The sequence below is a fragment of the Chlorocebus sabaeus genome, chromosome 11 (genome assembly GCF_047675955.1).
Source record: "Chlorocebus sabaeus isolate Y175 chromosome 11, mChlSab1.0.hap1, whole genome shotgun sequence".
NCBI classification, from domain to species: Eukaryota; Metazoa; Chordata; class Mammalia; order Primates; family Cercopithecidae; genus Chlorocebus; species Chlorocebus sabaeus.
In genome coordinates this window covers 54,500,472-54,521,385 of record NC_132914.1, presented here as the reverse complement: position 1 = coordinate 54,521,385, position 20,914 = coordinate 54,500,472, and the positions used below count along the sequence as shown (strand labels likewise).

Below are 20,914 nucleotides of genomic sequence, written 5' to 3'. Positions count from 1 at the left end.
ACCTGGAAGCCCCTGCACCCCTCGCGCGAGTAGGGCCCCGGCCCAGGCCCCGCCGTCGGGGGGCGCTGCCTCCTCCCGGGCGGCGGGGGGCGCTGCGGTCGGGCGGCGGGGGGCGCTGCCTCCTCCGGGACGGCGGGGGGCGCTGCGGGCCGGGCGGCGGGGGCGGCCCGGGCCGGCGCGGAGAGCCGCGCGGCGGATGGAGAGTCTGGCCGCGGCCGGCGGCGCCGCCTCCTCGTCGGGCCGGGCGCGGCGGGCCGGGGCCTTTGTGTGAGGCGGCGGCGGCGATGGTGCTCGGGGCCCCGCGGAGCCGGGTAAGCGCGGCCAGGCCGAGGACTGCCCCTGGTCGAAGCCCGACCCCCGTGCCGGCATTTCTCTCGCTCTTGCTGGGGTTCTCTTGCCCGCTCCCTTCGGCCGGACCCATCTTCCCCGCCCGCGCGCCGACCCCGGCCGGCCCCGCCGCGCCTCTCTTGGCCTCTTATTCAGCCCCGTGCCCCCGCCAGGCTCACCCGGGTGAGCACTGCGCTGTTTGTGGAGGGACCGAGGCGTTCGGTGCCTCCGGAGGGAGCGCCCCAGCCGATGCAGCGCCCTTCCCTCCCAGATGCGAGTCTCTGGAGGGGAGACCGCGGCGCCCGGAGATTGTTGGGGTGTCCTCGGAAGTTCCCAGCCTCCCCCTCTCGCACCCTCCACTCTGGCTGCCCAGCGCTGCGACCCGCCGATCGTTCAGGGGTGGCCACCAGGGCCCGGGAGATGCTTGGCCGGTACCCCACAATACTCAGACTCTTTCTGGGCCCCAGAAAAAGTTGGGAGTTGTTGGTAGAATCTGGAGAGATGGAGAAAGGGGCTGTGTTGCACACAGTTGTGAGACTGAACAGGGATTCAAGTAGCTCTTCTTCCTTAGTCGTGCAGGAGTCAGAAAGGGCAGAAAGTGGTAGTGAACAAGCCTCTAGGAGTCTTACCTGTATAATTAGAAGTCTTTCTTGCGGCATCAAGTAAATATATGTTAGTGCAGGGCCAACAAAATATAAACCCCGAAAAGGGTGACCAAAAAGAATACAACATATTAAAGTAATATTAAATACTACCACAGTTGTGTTCTGCTTTGCTTTGCTGTACATTCTGAGTGTTTTAACTTCACAGAATACAGGGACTGTGATGGCTCTGGGTTATCTAAAGGCCAGAGAGCAGGTATGTAGTATAGGCAGAGAGAGATGGGGATTCAAGAACATGAGATTTATTTAGAGATTGATTGAGAGGTTGAAGACACAGCAATGACAAAGCTAAAAGATGGAACTAACTTATCTGTTCCTCAGTAGCTAGTGGAGCTTTGATAGTTGTGTTCAAGCATGTGCATGGCATTTGGCATCATGAGGGAAAAGAATATGCTCAATGAAGTAGGAAAGCTTGTATTTGGGAGGAAATGAATAGAGAAATCTGATCCAGTGGCTCTGGTAATGAAGTATAAGATTGTGTCCGAGGGAATGCCTCTAGTTCGTCTCTAGGCACCAGCTTAAGACCAAGCTATCAGATTGTCATCAATCCTTTTGGTTTTTGTCTTAACTCTTTTGAGTATATACAGGGGGAGATGTCCTTGTCTTGTCATAATGGAGGAACTCTCCATGCCAGTTTACTCCTGATCCCCACCCGGGGCTTGGAAACATTCAGAGTGGTGGTATTTTCTCCTGCATAGCCTCTCTTTTGCACGGATGTGTTTGGCCATCCATCTTTTTCTCTTGCTGTCCACAGATTAACTGTGCTGATAAGGAGGTAATTTCATAGGAGCTGCTAAGATGGGCATGAGGATCAAACTGCAAAGCACCAACCACCCCAACAACCTGCTGAAGGAACTCAACAAGTGCCGGCTCTCAGAGACCATGTGCGACGTCACCATTGTGGTGGGGAGCCGCTCCTTCCCGGCCCACAAGGCTGTTCTGGCCTGTGCAGCTGGCTACTTCCAGAACCTCTTCCTGAATACTGGGCTTGATGCTGCCAGGACCTATGTGGTGGACTTCATCACCCCTGCCAACTTCGAGAAGGTTCTGAGCTTTGTCTACACATCAGAACTCTTTACAGACCTGATCAATGTTGGGGTCATCTACGAGGTGGCTGAGCGTCTGGGTATGGAGGACCTCCTCCAGGCCTGTCACTCTACCTTTCCTGACCTAGAGAGCACTGCCAGGGCCAAGCCCCTGACCAGCACCAATGAGAGCCACTCTGGTACCCTGAGTTGTCCTTTGGCAGAACCTGCCCATCCCCTTGGAGAACTCCGAGCTGGTGGGGACCACCTTGGTGCTGATAGAAACTATGTGTTGCCGAGTGATGCTGGAGGGAGCTATAAAGAGGAAGAGAGGAATGTTGCCAGTGACGCTAACCATAGCCTGCTTCTGCTGCAGCCGCCACCACCACCACCAAAGACAGAAGACCATGACACCCCTGCTCCCTTCACGTCCGTTCCTAGCATGATGACCCAGTCAGTCCTAGGCACTGTCAGCACGGGCATCCAGACCAGCACCAGCTCCTGCCAGCCATACAAAGTTCAAAGCAATGGAGACTTCAGTAAAAACAGCTTCCTCACCCCTGACAATGCAGTAGACATTACTACTGAGACCAACTCCTGTCTGAGCAATAGTGAGCACTCCAAAGATCCAGGCTTTGGGCAGATGGATGAGCTCCAGCTCGAGGACCTGGGGGATGATGACTTGCAGTTTGAAGACCCTGCTGAGGATATAGGCACAGCTGAGGAGGTGATTGAGCTGAGTGATGACAGTGAGGATGAGCTGACTTTTGGAGAGAATGACAATCGGGAGAATAAGGCCATGCCCTGCCAAGTGTGCAAGAAAGTTCTAGAGCCCAACATTCAACTGATCCGGCAGCATGCTCGGGACCACGTGGACCTGCTGACGGGCAACTGCAAGGTCTGTGAGACCCACTTCCAGGACCGAAACTCCCGGGTAACCCATGTCCTGTCCCACATTGGTATTTTCCTTTTCTCCTGCGACATGTGTGAAACTAAGTTCTTTACCCAGTGGCAGCTGACCCTTCACCGACGGGATGGAATATTTGAGAACAACATCATTGTCCACCCCAATGATCCCCTGCCAGGGAAGCTGGGTGTCTTTTCAGGAGCAGCCTCCCCAGAGCTGAAATGTTCTGCCTGCGGGAAAGTATTGGCCAAAGATTTCCATGTGGTCCGGGGCCACATCCTTGACCACCTAAACTTGAAGGGCCAGGCCTGCAGTGTCTGCGACCAGCGTCACCTTAACCTCTGCAGCCTCATGTGGCACACGCTGTCCCATCTCGGCATTTCAGTCTTCTCCTGTTCTGTCTGTGCCAACAGCTTTGTGGACTGGCATCTTCTAGAGAAGCACATGGCTGTGCACCAAAGCCTGGAAGATGCCCTCTTCCGCTGCCACTTGTGCAGCCAGAGCTTCAAGTCAGAGGCTGCCTATCGCTACCACGTCAGCCAGCACAAATGCTCCAGTGGCCTTGATGCACGGCCTGGTTTTGGGCTACAGCACCCGGCTCTCCAGAAGCGGAAGCTGCCAGCAGAGGAGTTTCTGAGTGAAGAGCTGGCACTGCAGGGCCAACCTGGGAACAGCAAGTATAGCTGCAAGGTCTGTGGCAAAAGATTTGCCCACACAAGCGAATTCAACTACCACCGGCGGATCCACACGGGCGAGAAGCCATACCAATGTAAGGTGTGCCACAAGTTCTTCCGAGGCCGCTCAACCATCAAGTGCCACCTAAAGACACACTCGGGGGCCCTTATGTACCGCTGCACAGTCTGTGGGCACTACAGTTCCACCCTTAACCTCATGAGCAAGCATGTTGGTGTGCACAAAGGCAGCCTCCCCCCTGACTTCACCATCGAGCAGACCTTCATGTACATCATCCATTCCAAAGAGGCGGAAAAGAACCCGGACAGTTGACTGGGTCCCGGCAGAGCCACGGGGAGCTCCCACGCAGCAGCTGGGACGCTGATATCTAAGAGCTGTTGGTCCCTCCCCAGCTGAAGTTATAATTTTGCCTTGGTAGGAATTCTGTTCTGTGTTGTGTTTAAAGAAGGAAAGAAGAAGAAATAGCACATAAGCTGTTACTGTTTTTGAGAAGCAACAGCCCTATCACATTTACCTCCATACCTGTTCTTGCCCATGAAGGGCTGTTTTATTCTTTTGAGGCTGGTTTTGGGATCTAGTTAAGCAGTTGGTGTCCACTAGACCCCCTTCCCCAGCCTCTCTAGTTTTAGTTTACTGATAGGTTTTATGCTGCTAAGAATCCAACCAACAGCCTCACTGAACAGAGGGAGTAAAGGGAGGTTTTCACTGTGGGTGTTCCCGCCAGGCCTGCAGCTGGGATGACCAGCTATGAGAAAGATTTTGGGAATGTGGTCATTCAGAAAAGACAGGTCAGCAGGGCAGTTCCCTCAGGTTCCAGCCCTCAGCAGGGACAAGGTATCAGGGATGTAGGTGTCTGCTTATCTACGACCCTAATCTGCTGATTGGACAGTGAAAATCTTTTGGCAGCTAGATCCATACTAGGGACAGAGCTTTCTATTTAGGTCAGAAAGCTTTGGGATGAATCCCTGCCAGCCAGAAGAGGTGTCCTGTGGTGCCACCAGAAGTGGCAGCCTGGATGGATGGGAGAGGTTTCTCTTTTCTCCTAATTTCCAAAGAAACAGGATTTTATGGAGTGCTGGCCCGGGACGTCTGACTTTCTGTGGGGCAGAGAGGATAGGGAACCACTTCATATAGTCATCTGTTTTGGCCACTTCTGTTGGCTGTGAGTGTCCTGGTGGAGAGGTGGGGATGTCTCTGACAGCAGCAGCCTTGCCTTAATTTATATCTGGTCTCCTGCCCAGAAGTGTTTGGCCCGTGGTTTAGATGAGCTGACTCCATGAAGTGGTGGAGTTGCAGACCGCGAGCCCTTCAGAATTAAAGGGACCTGAGTAGCTGGTGGTGTGTAGCAGGGTGTGCGTTCTGACTGTCTGTCCTAGTCGGGTAACCTGTTGTTTACTTTGTGCTAACAGTGCCGGAGCTTTGGCAGCTCACCTTTGACCTGCTGGAATTTATCCTGATCTGTTGTTGCCATTACCTCCAGGGGTCGCTGTTGGATGGCAGCTGGTTCAGGCCCTCCGTGGGTGGCTGCATGCAGAGTGTGCCGGCCCAGCCCACGCAGCTGGTTAGCTCCACTCTTACTTGGTTTTCTAAGGGGCTTTGCCCAAAGAAGGCTTGAGGGATAGGGCCCTCGATCTTGCATACTTGTGAGGTGCCACCTCAGTAGCTCATACTACCTCACCCTGCTCAGGTGAGCTCTGGGAGTCCGTGGCTTCAGCCCTGACACTGCCCCTGGTGGGATTCAGCAGCACCCCGGGCTGTTTCACAAGCAGTTAGTTTTCATTAACTCACAAAGCCTTTTTGGACATTAATATTTATTTATTTTTGTTTTTGTATACACATTACCCAGCATGTCTTTTGTATAAGAGACTTTAGGAAAATGAGTTTTTCCCCACCAAGTAGCCATATTCTAGAAAACAGCCTTGACCAGAGATTTGGAGAACCAGGGGTATAACTAAGGGAGGACGTGTCAAGCCCTTAAGCAAATTCTTTTCTTCTCCAGATTATCTCTAGCATAATAAACCCAGGGAACACTTTAGGCCATGGGTGTATGTTCTAGAAAGTTCGGGCCAGTTAAATTCCAGGCCTTTCAACCCCTTTCCATCCTGTGATGGAGTAGATTGGGGTTGAGGGGAGCAAGTGACATGAGGGACCTATTTGCACAGTTTGGAAGCCTCCTGTCCTTATTTATATTGAGATGTCGGACAAACCAAAGCTCCATCCCTGTTGGACCTGCTGCTTCTCCCCAGCCCTGAACTGATAAAGCCTCAGAGTCGGAGTGCATGACTGTCTGGTGAAGGGACTTGTACAGTGGCCAGTTTAGATGGTCTAAGGTGGACCACTGTACAAGTCCCTTCATTTAAACCATTAGATGCAGGGACTTGTACAGTGGTCCACCTTAGACCATCTAAACCCACCTTGTTCAGTGTCCCCTCAGGACATCCTCATCAGGAAAGCAGTGTTGCGACTCTTCATTGCTGACTGGCTTCTCCCTTTCTTATTCACACTGACCATTAGAATTAAGAAGGAGATGTGTAACAGACTACAATCAAGTGTCTGCTACATTTTCAAGCATGAGCAGTACCTCCCAGACTGTTGGTGAGGACTGATTTTTGAAATGCTGGCGTGAGAGAGGTGGTAATTACTGGAACCAGCCAAGTGGCTGAGAGCAGATACATGTGCTGGAGAAACCTTTTTCCTTAACAGAGGGCATCATGGGTGCTGGATGGTTTGTGTACTTAACCTGAAACTGTGAAATTTTCCTTTTTTGCCAGTAAACCAAAAAGCAGATCCTTGAAACTGTGCCCTTGAAACACGAGACAGAAAACTGCATCCCCTGATCCCCCTGGGGCTGATCAGATTGATCAGGGTGGCCCAGTTGGTCCCAGTCAGATATGTCATAGGATCAGTAGCTTATGAGATTTGACCAAACCCTCTCCCTGTTGGGGACCCTTATATTCACACCTGAACTTCCCCATTTCCCTCCACCCTGCCAAAGTCATGTCTGCTTCCTCTGCCTCTAGCTCACCCTCTTCTGAATGGTTTTACTTGAAACACTATATTGTGGCATAGGGCACCCTGGGATACCTGGTAGAAGGTATTCATTTTATTTTGCATTTTTAATTGTTTTGACTTTCCTTTCATTTGGTTTTGTTGCTCCCTCTCTCCTGGAGCCTAGTTTAGTACTGTCTTGTGTGTTACTCTGAAGTTCTGTTTAAGCCTTGAACATCCTCTTCTCCTGTTTTCTTGGTATGTACTCAGGACCAGCTACATCATTTGTGGAGCTCTCTTATTCACAAATTATTAAGAATGATCATAGAGCATTAAACCAAATATGAGGCCATTCCCAACTTGTTTTCTGAGGGGAAAATGGTAATACTTGTGTAGTACCTGGGGTTAAACAGCAGAGGCTCCATGTGGCCAGAGGCAGAGATTAGTATCCTGGCACTCTAGTGACCCACTGGTGACTTACTGATGCCACAGCACCTGCTGGGAAGCTCTGCTAAACCTTAGTATTTGGTCCTAAATTTTGTGACTACATGGAGTTCCCATCGTCCATGGCTAGTTAGGAAGAAAGGAGGTGGGATAGGGGTCAGGCCCAGGTGACCTGTAAGAACCAGGAGATGGGTAAAAGTTTTTTTTTTAATATCCTTCTTTTCTGATCTATGAGTACCTGTTTGTCTCCAGGCCAAACCTTTGGGCTTAAATATCTTTTTCCTAGACATGTTTTTGCTAGTGTTGAATTTTCTTCCTCCTCTGGCCTCCTGTGGCCCTTTCCCCAAGCCCCAGACTACTTCCAAAGCAAATTCTAGATGGACACTGTATTTGTTGGTTTGGGTGTGGGCTCTATGGAGTGGTCTGCATCCATCTGGGACTCTTTTCCGTAAATCCTGCACCAAATGAGTCAGGAGGCAGGGTCACAGCATTAGTTTCAGTGTGGTTATGCATCATAAGCTTAACATCAGAATGAAAATGAAACTCGATTTTGATATTTCTTTAAAATCCTTCCCCTGTTCAATCCACTCGCCGCCCCCACCTTGAATAGCTAAAGTCTCTCACGAAACAGAAGAGTTGTTGACGTCTAACTCCTTCCATTAAATTAATAAGTACTGACCTCCTAATATTTAAGTGTTTACTATCTATTGCTGTAAAGTTTTGTATATTTTGTAAACTTTTTTCCCCAAATAGTAGATGTCTAAAATCATTGTACATCTGATTCTTTTATATTCCATTGTTCAGCACAAAGTGTGGTTTTTATTTAGAATAAAAAAAGAAATTTGAAATGAGAGTTCTCTTCCCTCTCCCTACCTACTATGAATATGCTCATACCTGGAGTTCAGAATATCAGGGCTCATCACCCTTTCAGTAGCACATTTCTGCCCAGCAGATGCCAGAATTCTTTCAGGTAGCACATTTTCCTTTTCTGTAGCTGGAATTCCCTGGGATTAACTTGTTGACCTGTTTTTAGTGGGAAATTAAGTCAAAGACTCAACCTTTTCAGGGAGTATTCCTGAGAGGATCCTCCATCAGCCCAGAGAGAGTGGTCGGTCCCTGCCCGTGTCTACTTGGACTAATGTTACTAAGTGAGAGATTTGGCTACAATTTGTTTTGCCAATGCCATTTGATTTGCTGGGACATGGTGTGTCTTTGAGTGGAGTGAGACAGATTGAAAGAGGGAGGAGGCAAAAGTTTGGCATAGTTTAATGAGGTTGATATACGGGTGTTTCCACAGAGGAGACAGACCTCAAGAAGTTAGGGAGTGATGTCCATTTGGCCCCAGAGCACATGGCCCAGGCGGGGCTCCCATCAGTGCTCAGTAGATGCTGAGTGTAACAGCTGGTTCCCACTCTTCCCCTCCATGGATGGGAGGCCTTAGGGAAGCATTCATACTGCCAGGGTGATAACTAATCTTGGGAGAGTGGCCTCTGAGGTGACCTGCAATGTGACAGAGATGTAAAATTAGGTTTCCTTTGGGAAACTCCTGTAGCCCACGTCAGAGGAGGCAGTGATAGGGGCATCAGATCTTGGCTTGCTTCTTTATGTTGGGACAAGAGAGGAAAGTCTTTTTCAGTGTGAATTCTGCATTGGTAGGCTAAGCCCTTACTGCGACCCAAGCCACAACCCAGACTCCTGATTCAAAAAGGCTTCAGCTCTGTGCTACTGAGCAGCTGTCTGCAGCATAAGACCCTTTCAGGTTTGGGCCCAGTGAGCAGGGAGATGCAGGTTTCCTTCCATGCTCCTGACAAACCTGGGTGCATATGCAATTGGAGCACATGGTCAGTGCATCCACAGAACAGGTCTGATTTCTCAAAGCAGAACAGGTGGTCTCCAGGTCAGTGAGTAGTTGCTCCAAGTTAAACATTCCAGATACATCAAGCACTTGAGCAGGACAGAGGAGATGGCGAAGAGGCTATCAGTGATTCTAGTCCCCTCACCATGGGCAGGATTAAGAGGCAAAGGACGTGGAATTGGAAGGCGGAAACTAGATCCTGTTCTTAGGCCTTTACTTCCGAGTTCTTCATGGACAGGGTCCTAGTCTCCCAAACATAAGTGATCCTTTTCCAGAAGATCTACTTGTTAACAGAGGACTTCTTTGCTTCATCTGTAGAGGAAGTGTTAAGGAACCTAAGTTGTGGGACAGGAAAATTATGAAAAGACATGGCCAGGGAGAACTGACTTATAACAGTGTCAGAGCTCTGCCCTGTGACGGAATTGAGAAGTTTCCACTGTGGCCTTCCCCATCTGGTGCTGGGGACAGAGGGTGAAGGACAGAGCATCTGTCAGCACCTGCTGCTGGCTGTCCCAAGGGCTGCTCCCAGAATGACATCCCTTGATACTTTCCTATGATCTGGAGAGAGAGAGGGGGGTGGGTTGGGCTTTCTGGTAGCTCTGTGTCTCCCTAGAAGTCTGGAAGTTTCCTAGATCCGAAGCTGGGAGGAGGTCAGCTATGTGACTCTGGGACAGCTCCTCTGCTTGTGGGGAGGGAGCAGGATGGACAACGGGGAGGGGAGGGTGTCAACAAGGAAATAGAGCTGTGTTTCCTGGATGGCCAAGGGTAGAGATACCCTGCAGCTCACCCAGCTGCAGGGTGCAGGTCTCAGACCTTGGCTTTGCCCCCACCCCTGACATCCCCATCCCCCTTCACTTATCATAGCTGTGCATAGGATGCACAGCTGGAGAACGTCCTGCTGGGGTCGCCTGGTTCCTTGGCCTCTGGCCTCTTGTCCCCATAACCTGCATAGTGAGCTGGAAGATCAACAAGCTCACAAACACGAAAGGAGTTTTGTGACGTTCTTGCAGAGCTCACTCTTTCCGGCCAGAGTGATTTATGAAATGAATGTGTCTAGTTTCCTCTGCCGAGCACCTCTTTAGCCTCAGCTCCCTTCCCAATCCCAGCTGGAAGTGCAGATTTTTAAAAGATCCAGAGTCCATGACTATCTCTCCCATTTATTTCACCTTTTTTTCTGCATGGCTCCTTAGACACAAGGACCAAGACAAATAGTACAACACTGAGGGCCTGCTCTCTATCCCTCCCGACCCTGTCTCCCTCTCCATACCTCAGTATTTTAAGATAGACACAAATTTGACCCTCCCCTCTACATTCCCCCAAATCTCCCACCTATACTCTCACCTGTGTCTTTTCCTTCACTGTTGGAGGAGCCTGGCCTCTACCTCAGCTGGATGTAAGAGGCTGAGGGGGAGAGAAGGGGGAAGTATTTGGAAGCAAAGGGGATGCCTGAAAGCTCAGGCTTGGCTCGGGGTGGGGGGCTGCTGCAGCAGGCTGGCTGTCCCCCTTGGTGATAATGATGGAATGCTGGGTGGAACAGGAGGAAGAGGAGGAGTGTGCGCCTGCCCTGGTCTGGTCCTTAGGAAGGTAATGAACTACAGCATTCAGGAGCCGGCCCCGGAACTGTGGGCTGAGAAAGTTGTAAAGGATGGGGTTGATGACACAGTGCAGCATGGAGAAGCAGTCGATGACATCATAGAAGAAGTAGAGCAGGTGGACCAGGTGGCAGTGGAGGGAAATGTGGGTCCCATGCAGTGTGAGCAGCAGCAGGGTCACATGATAGGGCAGCCAGCAAATGACAAAGACGGCCACGTAGGCACACATCAGCAGGCAGTGGCGCCGGCTCTTGGGTTGTTCTGGCTGCCGCAGCCGGCAGGCCGTCAGCACGTTGAAGACTGCGATAAGAGGGAAGGGCAGCAGGAAGCCCAGGATGGTGGTGGACAGGGTCACCGCCAGGGCCCAGGTACTGTACGTTTCAAAAGGTGCCATGAAGAGGCACATGGGCTCAGGGCCCTCCACCAGCTGGATGTGGACCACCTCAGGTAGCGGGATGATGGCCGAGAGGACCCAGATGCCCGCACACATGGCCCGCCGCACTCGGTGCTGGTAATGCTGCCAGGCGGGGGAGGCACTGGTGAGGGTGACATAGCGGTCGACGCTGAGGCACGCCAGGAAGAAGATGCTGCTGTACATGTTGACAAAGTAGAAGTAGTGAGTGAAGCGGCAGGAGAAGCTGCCCCAGAGCCAGGTGTAGTCCAGCGTGACCTCCAGCATCCACACGGGCAGAGACAGGACAATGCCCAGGTCCGCGATGGCCATGTTGAGGATGTAGAGGTTCAGCAGCCCCGCCCGGCCTGAGCCGCGCCAGTTGACACATATCACCAGGAGGTTCTCCACCAGCCCAACCACAAACATGGCCAGGTAGAGGGCAAAGAGGACCACGCGCTTGGTGCTCTCGCTGAGCTCCACATGGCACTCAGACAAAGTGTGGTTGAAGAGGTCGAGCAGCTCGGTCCAGTTGTGGATATCTCCAAGGTCACTGGCAGGCACTGCGGTGACCCCGTCCGAGGGGCCGGGCCCCCAGCTGGGTTTCACTGACATTGGGACCAGCACACACCTATTGGGATGAAAGGAGGGTTGGAAGGGAAAGCAAACCTTGAGAGCCTTGTGTCCTCAAGGTAGAGGCCAGAGGGAGTCGGGGGCTTTGGGGAAAGATTCTGGGGCTGATGAGGCAAGAAAGGGAAGTTTAGCTTTCAAACTGTGAATAAATAATACACAACTTACTTGCTAGCTCTGACCCAAGAGCAGAGATACTTTCTTAAGGGGTTTCAGGTGGAAGAGGCCAGGGCTGTTGGTGTCCACCAACATTTCTTCCCACCCCCAGCCAGTTCTCCCTCAACAACCCCCTCAATGCCCCCCCGCCATTCCTAGGTGGTCTCCAACCTCCGCCTCTCTCCTGGCAGTTCATTCCTGAGCCCTTTTGCACAGATCTTCATTGCTCTTTTTCTGTCTCGTTATTTGGACCGTGAGTGTGGAACACACACACACACACACACACGCACACCACACACATCTGATTCACCCCTAGGAAAACCTGTGGATCACACGGGAAAGCCAGTTGTCTCCAAGCCCTGATTCCTATCTTCCCTGGGAGAGGGCGACACTCACCTCAATTTCCCTTGGGAGCCCCTCCGTCCTGGAGGGAGGGCCGGCAGGTCCAGGCTGTGGGGAGCTGTGAGGAGGCTGGAGGGCCCTTGACTGTGGGGCTGGCTTCCGTGCTGGCTTCACGGCCGCCCTTCCCATCCGGGAAGTAGCTGTCACTGCTGAGGCTCTGTGGAGAAGGCGGGGGTTTTTCCTGCATTCCCCCAATCCGGTTACAGGGGACGTCCCAGCAAAAGACCTGGTGTGCCAGTGGCAGGGAGGTCATGCTGCCAGCATTAAAATCCCAACTCCTCCCTCACTCACTGAATGAATTTACCTCTTTCCTTAGCCTCAGTGCTCTCCTCTGCAAAGTGGGGTCAACAATATTATCTACTAAAAGGGATGCTGTGAGAATTAAAGGAGCTGTTGAGGGAAGGAAAGTGCTTAGCTCAGGCTGGGCCTGTGGCAAATGCTTCACATATATATGTATTTTCCTCTCCCTAAGTCAGCTTGGAATCCCTCTCTCCACTGTCTTTTTTTTTTTTTGAGACGGAGTCTGGCTTTGTCGCCCAGGCTGGAGTGCAGTGGCGCTATCTCGGCTTACTGCAAGCTCTGCCTCCCGGGTTCATGCCATTCTCCTGCCTCAGCCTCCCGAGTAGCTGGGACTACAGGCACCTGCCACCGCGCCCGGCTAATTTTTTTTGTATTTTTAGTAGAGACGGGGTTTCACCATGTTAGCCAGGATGGTCTCGATCTCCTGACCTTGTGATCCGCCCGTCTCGGCCTCCCAAAGTGCTGGGATTACAGGCTTGAGCCACCGCGCCCGGCCTCCCCTGCCTTAATTCCTACTAGAGTGAAATTGGATGTAGAGGTGTAGGGGAGGGTTAAAATAAATCTGAAAATCAGTTGGGCTTTTAATGACTCTGGCCCAACCCTGCCATTCTCCCCAGCCCCTCACAGGGCTGTGAGCTCCCTGCCTTCATCTTGTGACTGGAGGTGAGAATCTGGGGAGAAAGATAAGATTAAATGGCTGGGCATGGTGGCTCACACCTGCAATTCCAGCACTTTGGGAGGCTGAGGCAGGAGAATCGCTTGAGCCAGGAGGCAGAGGTTTCAATGAGCTGAGATCAGGCCACTGCAGTCCAGCCTGGGTGACAGAGTTAAAAAAAAAAAAAAATTGAATGTGGGGTGTCAAGGGGGCTTTGTCAAAGCTTCAGGGAGATTCCTAAATGGGGAGGGAGAGAGAGAATGGCCCTCCCCCTGTGGCTCTATACTTCTCTGCGTGAAGGGTGTGGTGGGTGGCTGGCAGGGAATGAGCAGGGGATGGGGTGTGGGGGAGGGAGAGCAGAGTTGTCTCTCCCTCCAAACTAGTGGGTAAGGGATTCTGAGCTGCATGTTATGGGTGAACATTGTGTGTCAGCAGAGCTTCCTGCCTGTCAGAGGGCTTTCACCTCACTTCATACCGTTTGATTCTGGAGATACCCCTCTGGGGAGGATGGATTTCTTCACCTTCTTTGAGGCCCAGAGAGGTTGTGTGTTACACAAGCCACACTTGGCAGATGGCAGAGCTGCCTAGGCCTGAGCCAAAGGTGTGTCGCCTGGAGGGGATTGAGTATATATTAAGTCGAGGTGAAATTCCCATAGCATAAAATTAACTATTTTAAAATGTGTGATTTAATGGCATTTAGACATGCACATTGTGCAACCACCACCTCTGTCTAAAGTGCTAAACATCTTCATTACCCCCAAAGAAAACCCTATAACCATTAAGCAATCAATCCTATTCCCCCGCCCCCAACCTTCTGCTACCTGTCCCTGTGGATTTACCTTTTCTGGATACTTAATAGAAAGGGAACCATATAATATGTGACCTTCTGTGTCTGTTTTTTTTTTTTTTCACTTAGCATGTTTTCAAGGTTCGTTCACATTGGAACATGCATCTGTACTTCATTTTCTTTCATGGCTGAGTAATATTCCCTTATGTATGTGTGTATATATAAACACACACACACCACGTTTTATGCACTCAAAGAGAATATTTTTTAAAAGTTTGCTAATTGATTCTTTTATTATGGTAAAATATACATAAGATTTACCATGTTAACCATTTTTAGGTGTACGGTTCAGTGGCACTAAGTGCATTTACACTGCTATGCAACCATCAGTGCCATTTATCTCCATTGGAGGGGATATTTTTAATTTTGCAGTTTTCTTAAACCTTCCACTTACATATCAGATCGCTCTGAGATCACAAAATCTATCATGGCCGGTGCAGTGGCTTACACCAGTAATCCCAGCATTTTGGGAGGCTGAGATGGGAAGACTGCTTGAGCCCAGGAGTTTGAGACCAGCCTGGGCAACAAGACAAGACCCCCATCTCTACAAAAAAATAAAATAATTAGCCAGTTATGGTGATGCAGTCTGTACTTGGGAGGCTGAGGTGGGAGGATCACTTGAGACTAGGAATTCAAGGCTGCAGTGAGCCATAATCACACCGCTGCACTGAAGCCTGGGCAAGACAGCTAGATCCCATCTCTTAAAAAAACAAAACAAACAACAACAACAACAACAAATCATGGGCTAGGCTAGGTGGCTCATGCTTATAATCCTAGCACTTTGGGAGGCTGAGGTGGGCGGATCACCTGAGGTCAGGAATTCGAGACCAACCTGGCCAACATGGTGAAACCTTGTCTCTACTAAAAATGCAAAAATTAGCCAGGCATGGTGGTGCGTGCCTGTAATCCCAGCTACAGAGTAGGCTGAGATGGGAGAATCTCTTGAACCCAGGAGGCAGAGGTTGCAGTGAGCTGAGATCACACCACTGCACTCCATCCTGGGCCATGGAGCGAGACTCTGTCTCAATAAAACAAAACAAAACAAAAACAAACCATCATGATGAACCACGACAGTGTAAAATGTTGTTTACTTCAATTTTTCAGTTAGTTTTGCTCTCATTTTCTCTCTAGGATCTTAGTTTCTATCCCATTGATATTTTTCTTCAGTAAGGATCCTTCTGAGAACTTCCCCTTCCCACTACATGCTTTTGACCCATGCAAATGAAGCCTATCCTAGACCAAGCACCCTCCAAGGAAGACCCTGGTCTGGACTTTGTCCTCTCTAGATGGCCACATCTGTGACCATTTCTGTTCCTCACAAGACTGCCCTTTAGTGGCTCCTATCTCCTGGGTCTCTGAATTGTCCTTCCCACATGGAGACATCCCCCGTGCAGCCTCACCTCTACCTGCTCCCTGCTCCCACCTACTCCTGTCGCCCAATGTGTATTTGTAGAAAGAGGAAGTGATGGTGGTTCCTTCTGGCAGAAGGGAAAGCTCCTCCCTCAGGAAGAAATAAGTGATAGCTCTGCAGTTTTCATGTGGGGCTTTTTTAGGGGGTGGGGGTGCAGCTGGAAAGAGAGAGACTGGGAGGAAGAGAAAGAGGGAGGAGCAGGAGGCCAGGCTCCTCGCCAACCTGGGCAAAAGGAGCAGGCCAGCAGCTTTGCCCTATGCAGCAGGAACAGCAGCAGTGAAACAATTCCTGGAAATTTACTCTTTCTCCTCCCCGCCCCACTTTTTTTCCCCAAAAAAGTGTAGACAAGATTTTGTGATCAACAATCAGAAAGGAAGGAAGGTACCAGGGAGGAGGTATTGAGAGGCAGAGATAAAGACAGACGACTTCCCAGAGTCGGGTCGGGAAAAGGGCTGTGCCTGGACCCTGGCAGAAGGGATGAGGCAGGCTGTCCCAGGGATCAACCCATGTGTCTGACTTACCGGTGGAGGCAGGTGCCTTGTGGACAGGTTAAGGCTGAGGCATTTGGCAGTGATTGCACTCGTGTCCACAGTGTGAACTTCCAGAAGGCCACTGAGTCAGGAAGCCAAGTCTAGTCGTGGAGGTTGCTCTGCCCTCCTGCCACAGCTTCCCCAAGCTAGAGAGGCATCTGGTTTGCCCAGCAGTACCAGATTGATTAGGAGCTTTCTAGTCTCCTCAAAGCCTGTGCCCCACTCCCCTGTCCTTGGCTCTCTCTGCTCAGTTTTTCCCTGTTCACCAGGTCTTTACAAGACACTGTGGAGATAACACCAGTTTTTGAATCAGACCTGTTTTTGACACTTTTTTCCACCACTTGGTAGCTGTGTGATCTTGGGCAGGTCACTTAACCTTTCTTAATCTCAGTTTCTTTTCTTTTGATTTTGGTTTTTTGTTTTTTTTTTTTTAATATTTATTTGTACAGATTGATGTGGTGCATGTGCAGTTTTGTTACATGTACAGGTTATCCATCACAAGAATAACATGCATTGTACCCATCGACTAGTTTCTCATCATCCACCCATCTCCTATTCCCTCTTCCTTCCAAGTTTCCACTGTTTACCATTTCACTCTCCACATCCATGTGTACACATCTTTTAGCACTCACATATAAGTGAGAACATGCAATATTTGATTTTCTGTGCCTCGTTTGTTTTACTTAAAATAATGATCTCCAGTTCTATCCACATTGCTGCAAAAGACATAATTTCATTCTTTTTAATGGCCAAATAGTATTCCATTGTGTATATATACCACATTTTCTTTATCGTTTTATTCACTGATGGACGCTTAGGTTGATTCCATGTCTTTGCTATTGTGAATAGTGCTGTGATAAACATACTAGTGCAGGTGTCTTTTTAATGTACTAATTTCTTTCCCTTTGAGTAAATACCCAGTAGTGGGATTACTGGGTTGAATGGCAGTTCTACTTTTAGTTTTTTGAAAAATCTGCATACTGTTTTCCATAGAAGTTGTACTAGTTCACATTCCCACCAGCAATGTTTAAGAGTTGTCTTTGCCCCACATCCTTGCCAACATCTGTTATTTTTTAAATCTTTTTAATAGTAGCCATTCTGACTGGGGTAAGATGATATGGCATTGTGGTTTTTATTTGCATTTCTCTGATGATTGGTGATGTTGAGCATTTTTTCTTTTTTTTTTTTTTTTCTTTTTTTTTTTTTTTTTTGAGACGGAGTCTCGCTCTGTCACCCAGGCTGGAGTGCAGTGGTGCAATCTCGGCTCACTGCAAGCTCCGCCTTCCGGGTTCACGCCATTCTCCTGCCTCAGCCTTCCGAGTAGCTGGGACTACAGGCGCCCGCCACTGCGCCCGGCTAATTTTTTTTTATATTTTTTAGTAGAGATGGGGTTTCACCATGGTCTCGATCTCCTGACCTTGTGATCCGCCCGCCTCGGCCTCCCAAAGTGCTGGGATTACAGGCGTGAGCCACCGCGCCCGGCCGCATTTTTTCATATATCTGTTGGCCATTTGTATATCTTCTTTTGAAAAATGTCCATTCGTGTCTTTTGCCCACATTTTAGTGGGATTATTTGTGGGTTTTTTTTTTTTTTTTTTTTTTTTCTTGCTCGAGTTCTTTGTATATTCTGGATATGTTCCCTGTCAGATGAGTAGTTTACAAATATTTTCTCCAATTCTGCGGGTTGTTCATTCTGTTGCTTATTTCTTTTGTTGTGCAGAGCTTTTTAGTTTAAGTCCCATTTGTTTGTTTTTGTTTTTGTTGCCTGTGCTTCTGAGATCTTAGTCATAAATTCTTCGCCTAGTCCAATGTCCAGGAGACTTTTCCTTATATTAGATACTAGATTTTTACCCCAATACTAGATTTTCTTCTAATATTTTAATAATAGTTTTGGGTCTTATATGTAAGTCTTTAATCCATCTTGAGTTGAATTTTGTGTCTGGTGAGAGATAGGAGTTTAATGTCAGTTTCTTAATATATAAGGTGAGAATAATGATGCTTCCCTTACGGGTTATTATATGGGATACATGAGATAATATATACAAGCATACCCTTTTTCCACTTGTTGGGGATAAGGAAAAAGGAATCCCCTCTTGTGGGATTGACATTGAGAGACCTCTCTAGTCCTATTACCACCAGCCATTTTTTCCTCTCTGAATTAGATCAACATGAGCCAGGTCTTTTATTTGTCTGTCTTGGGTTGTGTTTTTTACATAGAAGGGTGGGAACATTCCCAGATGTCACTATGAATTACCACAGAGAGATGTAGTAATAGTAACAGCTAATGTTTATTGAATACGCACCATTGGCCAGATGCAGTTGTAAGGGGCTTTATCCATATCACCTCATTTAATCCTCATAACAACTTCGCGGAGTGGGTACTACCATCGACAAGGAAACCAAAGCACAGAAACTTTAAATAACTTGCCCCAGTCACACAGCTAGTAGTTCAATAAGCCCATATTACAAGGATTCTTGAGCTGGATTCCATGCAGCTAATGGTTTTAGGTGTGAACTCTATGAAAAGTATACGCAAGTTTTTGATTGTTGTGTTATGTGCATTTTTGTGGGGGCTTATAACCTTCCTTAGATTCTCGAAGGGGCCCACGATGTCCAAAAGCTTAAAAAAAAAAAAAAAAAAAAAAAAGACCCGTGGAGAGCTTCTCCTAGACTGGGGTCAGGATAAAAAAAGCAATGTTGGGTATCCACTTCTGTGGAGCTGACTCAGCCCTAGGAATTCTAGGAAATTTCTTGCGTGAGGAAGGAGGTGTCTCCATGAAGGCTGAGGGATTTGTAGGATGATCTCAGAGGGATTTGAGAAGGGGAAAGTGAATGTCTTTGCTTCCCACCCCCTATCTTTCACGAGATGAAGGACAACTGTTTCCTCTGTGATTTCCCAAGTGTGAGAAGGGAGAGGGTGTGACATTAGTCTAAGGAAGAGGAAGCTTGAAAAGACTGATAAGAGACTGGAAGGGACCCAGATATTATTAATATCCCTCTGCTGCCTACAGCATCGGCAACCTCCCCGCATGCCTCCACCCTTCCCCGCTCCTTCGGTCTCCTATCTCTCCCAGCTTCTGTTTCTCCCTCACTCTCCCATCTCCTGATCTGCACCCCTCCCCCAGACTCTCTGTAGATGTGGTAAGTCTCTTGTTGATTCCAGATTTCTTCCGTTTCTGTTAACTTTTGTTGAGCACCTAACGTATGCTGGTCAGAAATTCTCCAGTGCTTCCCAAGACCCAATCTTTCTAAGTTTTCAACATTTTAATAAAGGCATATGGATTCTTCGACTCCCTGAAATTGGAGTTGGGAGGACTTGACAAAGTCATCGGGATTCTCCTCCCTCCTTATAGAGAAAAATGGAGGCTTTAGGAAATCTCATAGTGTCGCAAGATGTAAGAAATAGTGATGAAAATGGAAAGCGAAGCCAGATGTTGCAGTGTCAGCTACCTCAACATTCATTATCTCTGCTAGAAGCTAGCGCTGCCAGGGGCTGGAAATAAAAAAATGACAGGACTCAGTCTCGGACCCCCTGCGAGTCTGTCAAACCTCTAGTATGCAGCACACTCAAGGCACCATCCATATTGCTTAATTAACACGAATCCAGTCTCTTACCAGCCAGCAGTCTTGCTGTTTCCCTCCTTCTTGGAGGATTCGTGCAGGGAGATATGGGGGCGCCCTGATGCTGGAAAGTGTGACCATTGGTATGAGCTGAAGAGCCTTGGCCGATCCCAGGCCGATGCACACGTCGTGACTGCAGGGCTAGAGAAGAACCACCAGGGGGCGCGCGGCTCTTTGCTAGCCTCTGGTTTCTGCAGGAAACCTCTCCTTCCCCCTCCCAGTCCATCTCCACTTCTTCCTTCAATTAGGGAACGGAAATTGGGCAAACATGGACAGTGGGAGAGACGCCCAGTGCAAAGAAACCCTGGATTATTCTGTCCCACCCCTACTCCCCCAGCTCCCTGCCCCTCTACATCCTGCCCACCAGTTATGAAATAGTTTCCTCGACCTCACCTGGAGGGACCTTCCTTGGACAGCAGTGAGGTACAGTCTGTACCCCTTTCTGTAGTCTCCTGAGGAGAAGATCCCTCCTGTCCATCAACACCTTGATAAAAACTAAAGTAATACCTTTCCAGTTACTAGGGTTCATATCCTTCCCTGCTTGGGCAAGGTTTTGAACACACCGTCCTCATTGTCCTTGTCCAAATGAGCAATGTTTTTAGCCTCTCAGTGTCTGAGGGGTCCACATCCTGGATGTGGGCTCTGACAGGGAAGGGCGGAGGACAGTGGAGCCAGCACCCAGGGCATATTAGGAGGTGAGCAGGTGAGCCCTGTGACACCTGCGTAAGTCATTCCATTCCCCCTCCCAGCAGCCCTGGATACTTCCTTCCTGTGGGTTCCAAGGCTCCATTCCCTTCTTTCCCCTTTCTTTACCCGTAAGGTTGGACTCCCCTGTGGGTCTTCCACTTCTTTCTGCCCCAGAAAACTACTGTAGCAGGAGGGGACCTACTCCTGTCCACTTTTTTGACTTCTCCTTCTCATCCTAGAGAGCCTGATCGTGCCCTACTTTTTTGGGGAGTGATTGATTCTACATGCTAAGTGGGATGAGGAAACTCAGGCTCAGAGCAGGATTTCCACCGAATGTGCCTGCAAACCAGTAACTTCCCAGTAAAGTCTGTGTTCTGGGAGACCATGGTTCAGGAGTGCTGGTATACAGTGTGTGTTAGGCCATTCTTGTGTTGCTATAATAAATACCTGAGACTGGGTAATTTATAAAGAAAACAGGTTTAATTGGCTCATGGTTCTGCAGGCTGTACAAGCATGCATCTGCTTGGCTCCTGGTGAGGCATCAGGAAGCTTACAATCACGGCAGAAGGTCAAGCAGGAACTGATTTGTCACGTAGTGAGTGGGAGCAAGAGAGAGAGAGCTGGGGAGATGCCACACTTTTAAACAACCAGATCTCATGACAACTCATTCCAGTGTCTCCAGGACAGCATCAAGCCGTGAGGGATCCACTACCATGCTCCAACACCTTCCACCAGCCCCTGCCTCTAATATTGGGGACCACATTTCAACATGCAATTTTGGTGGCACAGAT

General features: G+C 49.3%; 2 protein-coding genes across 5 annotated transcripts; one reads left to right on the top strand and one right to left on the bottom strand.

The window, feature by feature from the left end:
• The first annotated feature begins 207 nt into the window (after positions 1–207).
• On the top strand, positions 208–7,899 carry ZBTB39 (zinc finger and BTB domain containing 39). The gene is made up of 2 exons (XM_008003715.3): positions 208–311; positions 1,744–7,899. Exon 2 carries the CDS (start codon positions 1,788–1,790, stop codon positions 3,924–3,926), a length of 2,139 nt encoding a protein of 712 aa, XP_008001906.1. The 5' UTR covers positions 208–311; positions 1,744–1,787; the 3' UTR covers positions 3,927–7,899.
• Positions 7,900–8,296: 397 nt separating this feature from the next.
• GPR182 (G protein-coupled receptor 182) lies at positions 8,297–12,363 on the bottom strand. 4 transcript variants are annotated; one of them, XM_008003717.3, is made up of 3 exons: positions 12,067–12,363; positions 10,243–11,515; positions 8,448–8,546 (listed from the first exon to the last, which is right to left on the bottom strand). In XM_008003717.3, exon 2 carries the CDS (start codon positions 11,497–11,499, stop codon positions 10,285–10,287), a length of 1,215 nt encoding a protein of 404 aa, XP_008001908.1. In that variant the 5' UTR covers positions 11,500–11,515; positions 12,067–12,363; the 3' UTR covers positions 8,448–8,546; positions 10,243–10,284. The 4 variants fall into 4 exon arrangements, with proteins under 4 accessions (XP_072876973.1, XP_008001908.1, XP_072876974.1 ...); XM_073020873.1 differs by lacking the exon at positions 8,448–8,546 and adding an exon at positions 9,121–9,213; XM_008003716.3 differs by lacking the exon at positions 8,448–8,546 and adding an exon at positions 9,134–9,236.
• Positions 12,364–20,914: the final 8,551 nt, after the last annotated feature.

Bases quoted from the DNA above. Each gene is read 5' to 3' on its own strand.
- ZBTB39 (XM_008003715.3), top strand. From the start codon at position 1,788: ATGGGCATGAGGATCAAACTGCAAAGCACCAACCACCCCAACAACCTG.
- GPR182 (XM_073020872.1), bottom strand. From the start codon at position 11,499: ATGTCAGTGAAACCCAGCTGGGGGCCCGGCCCCTCGGACGGGGTCACC.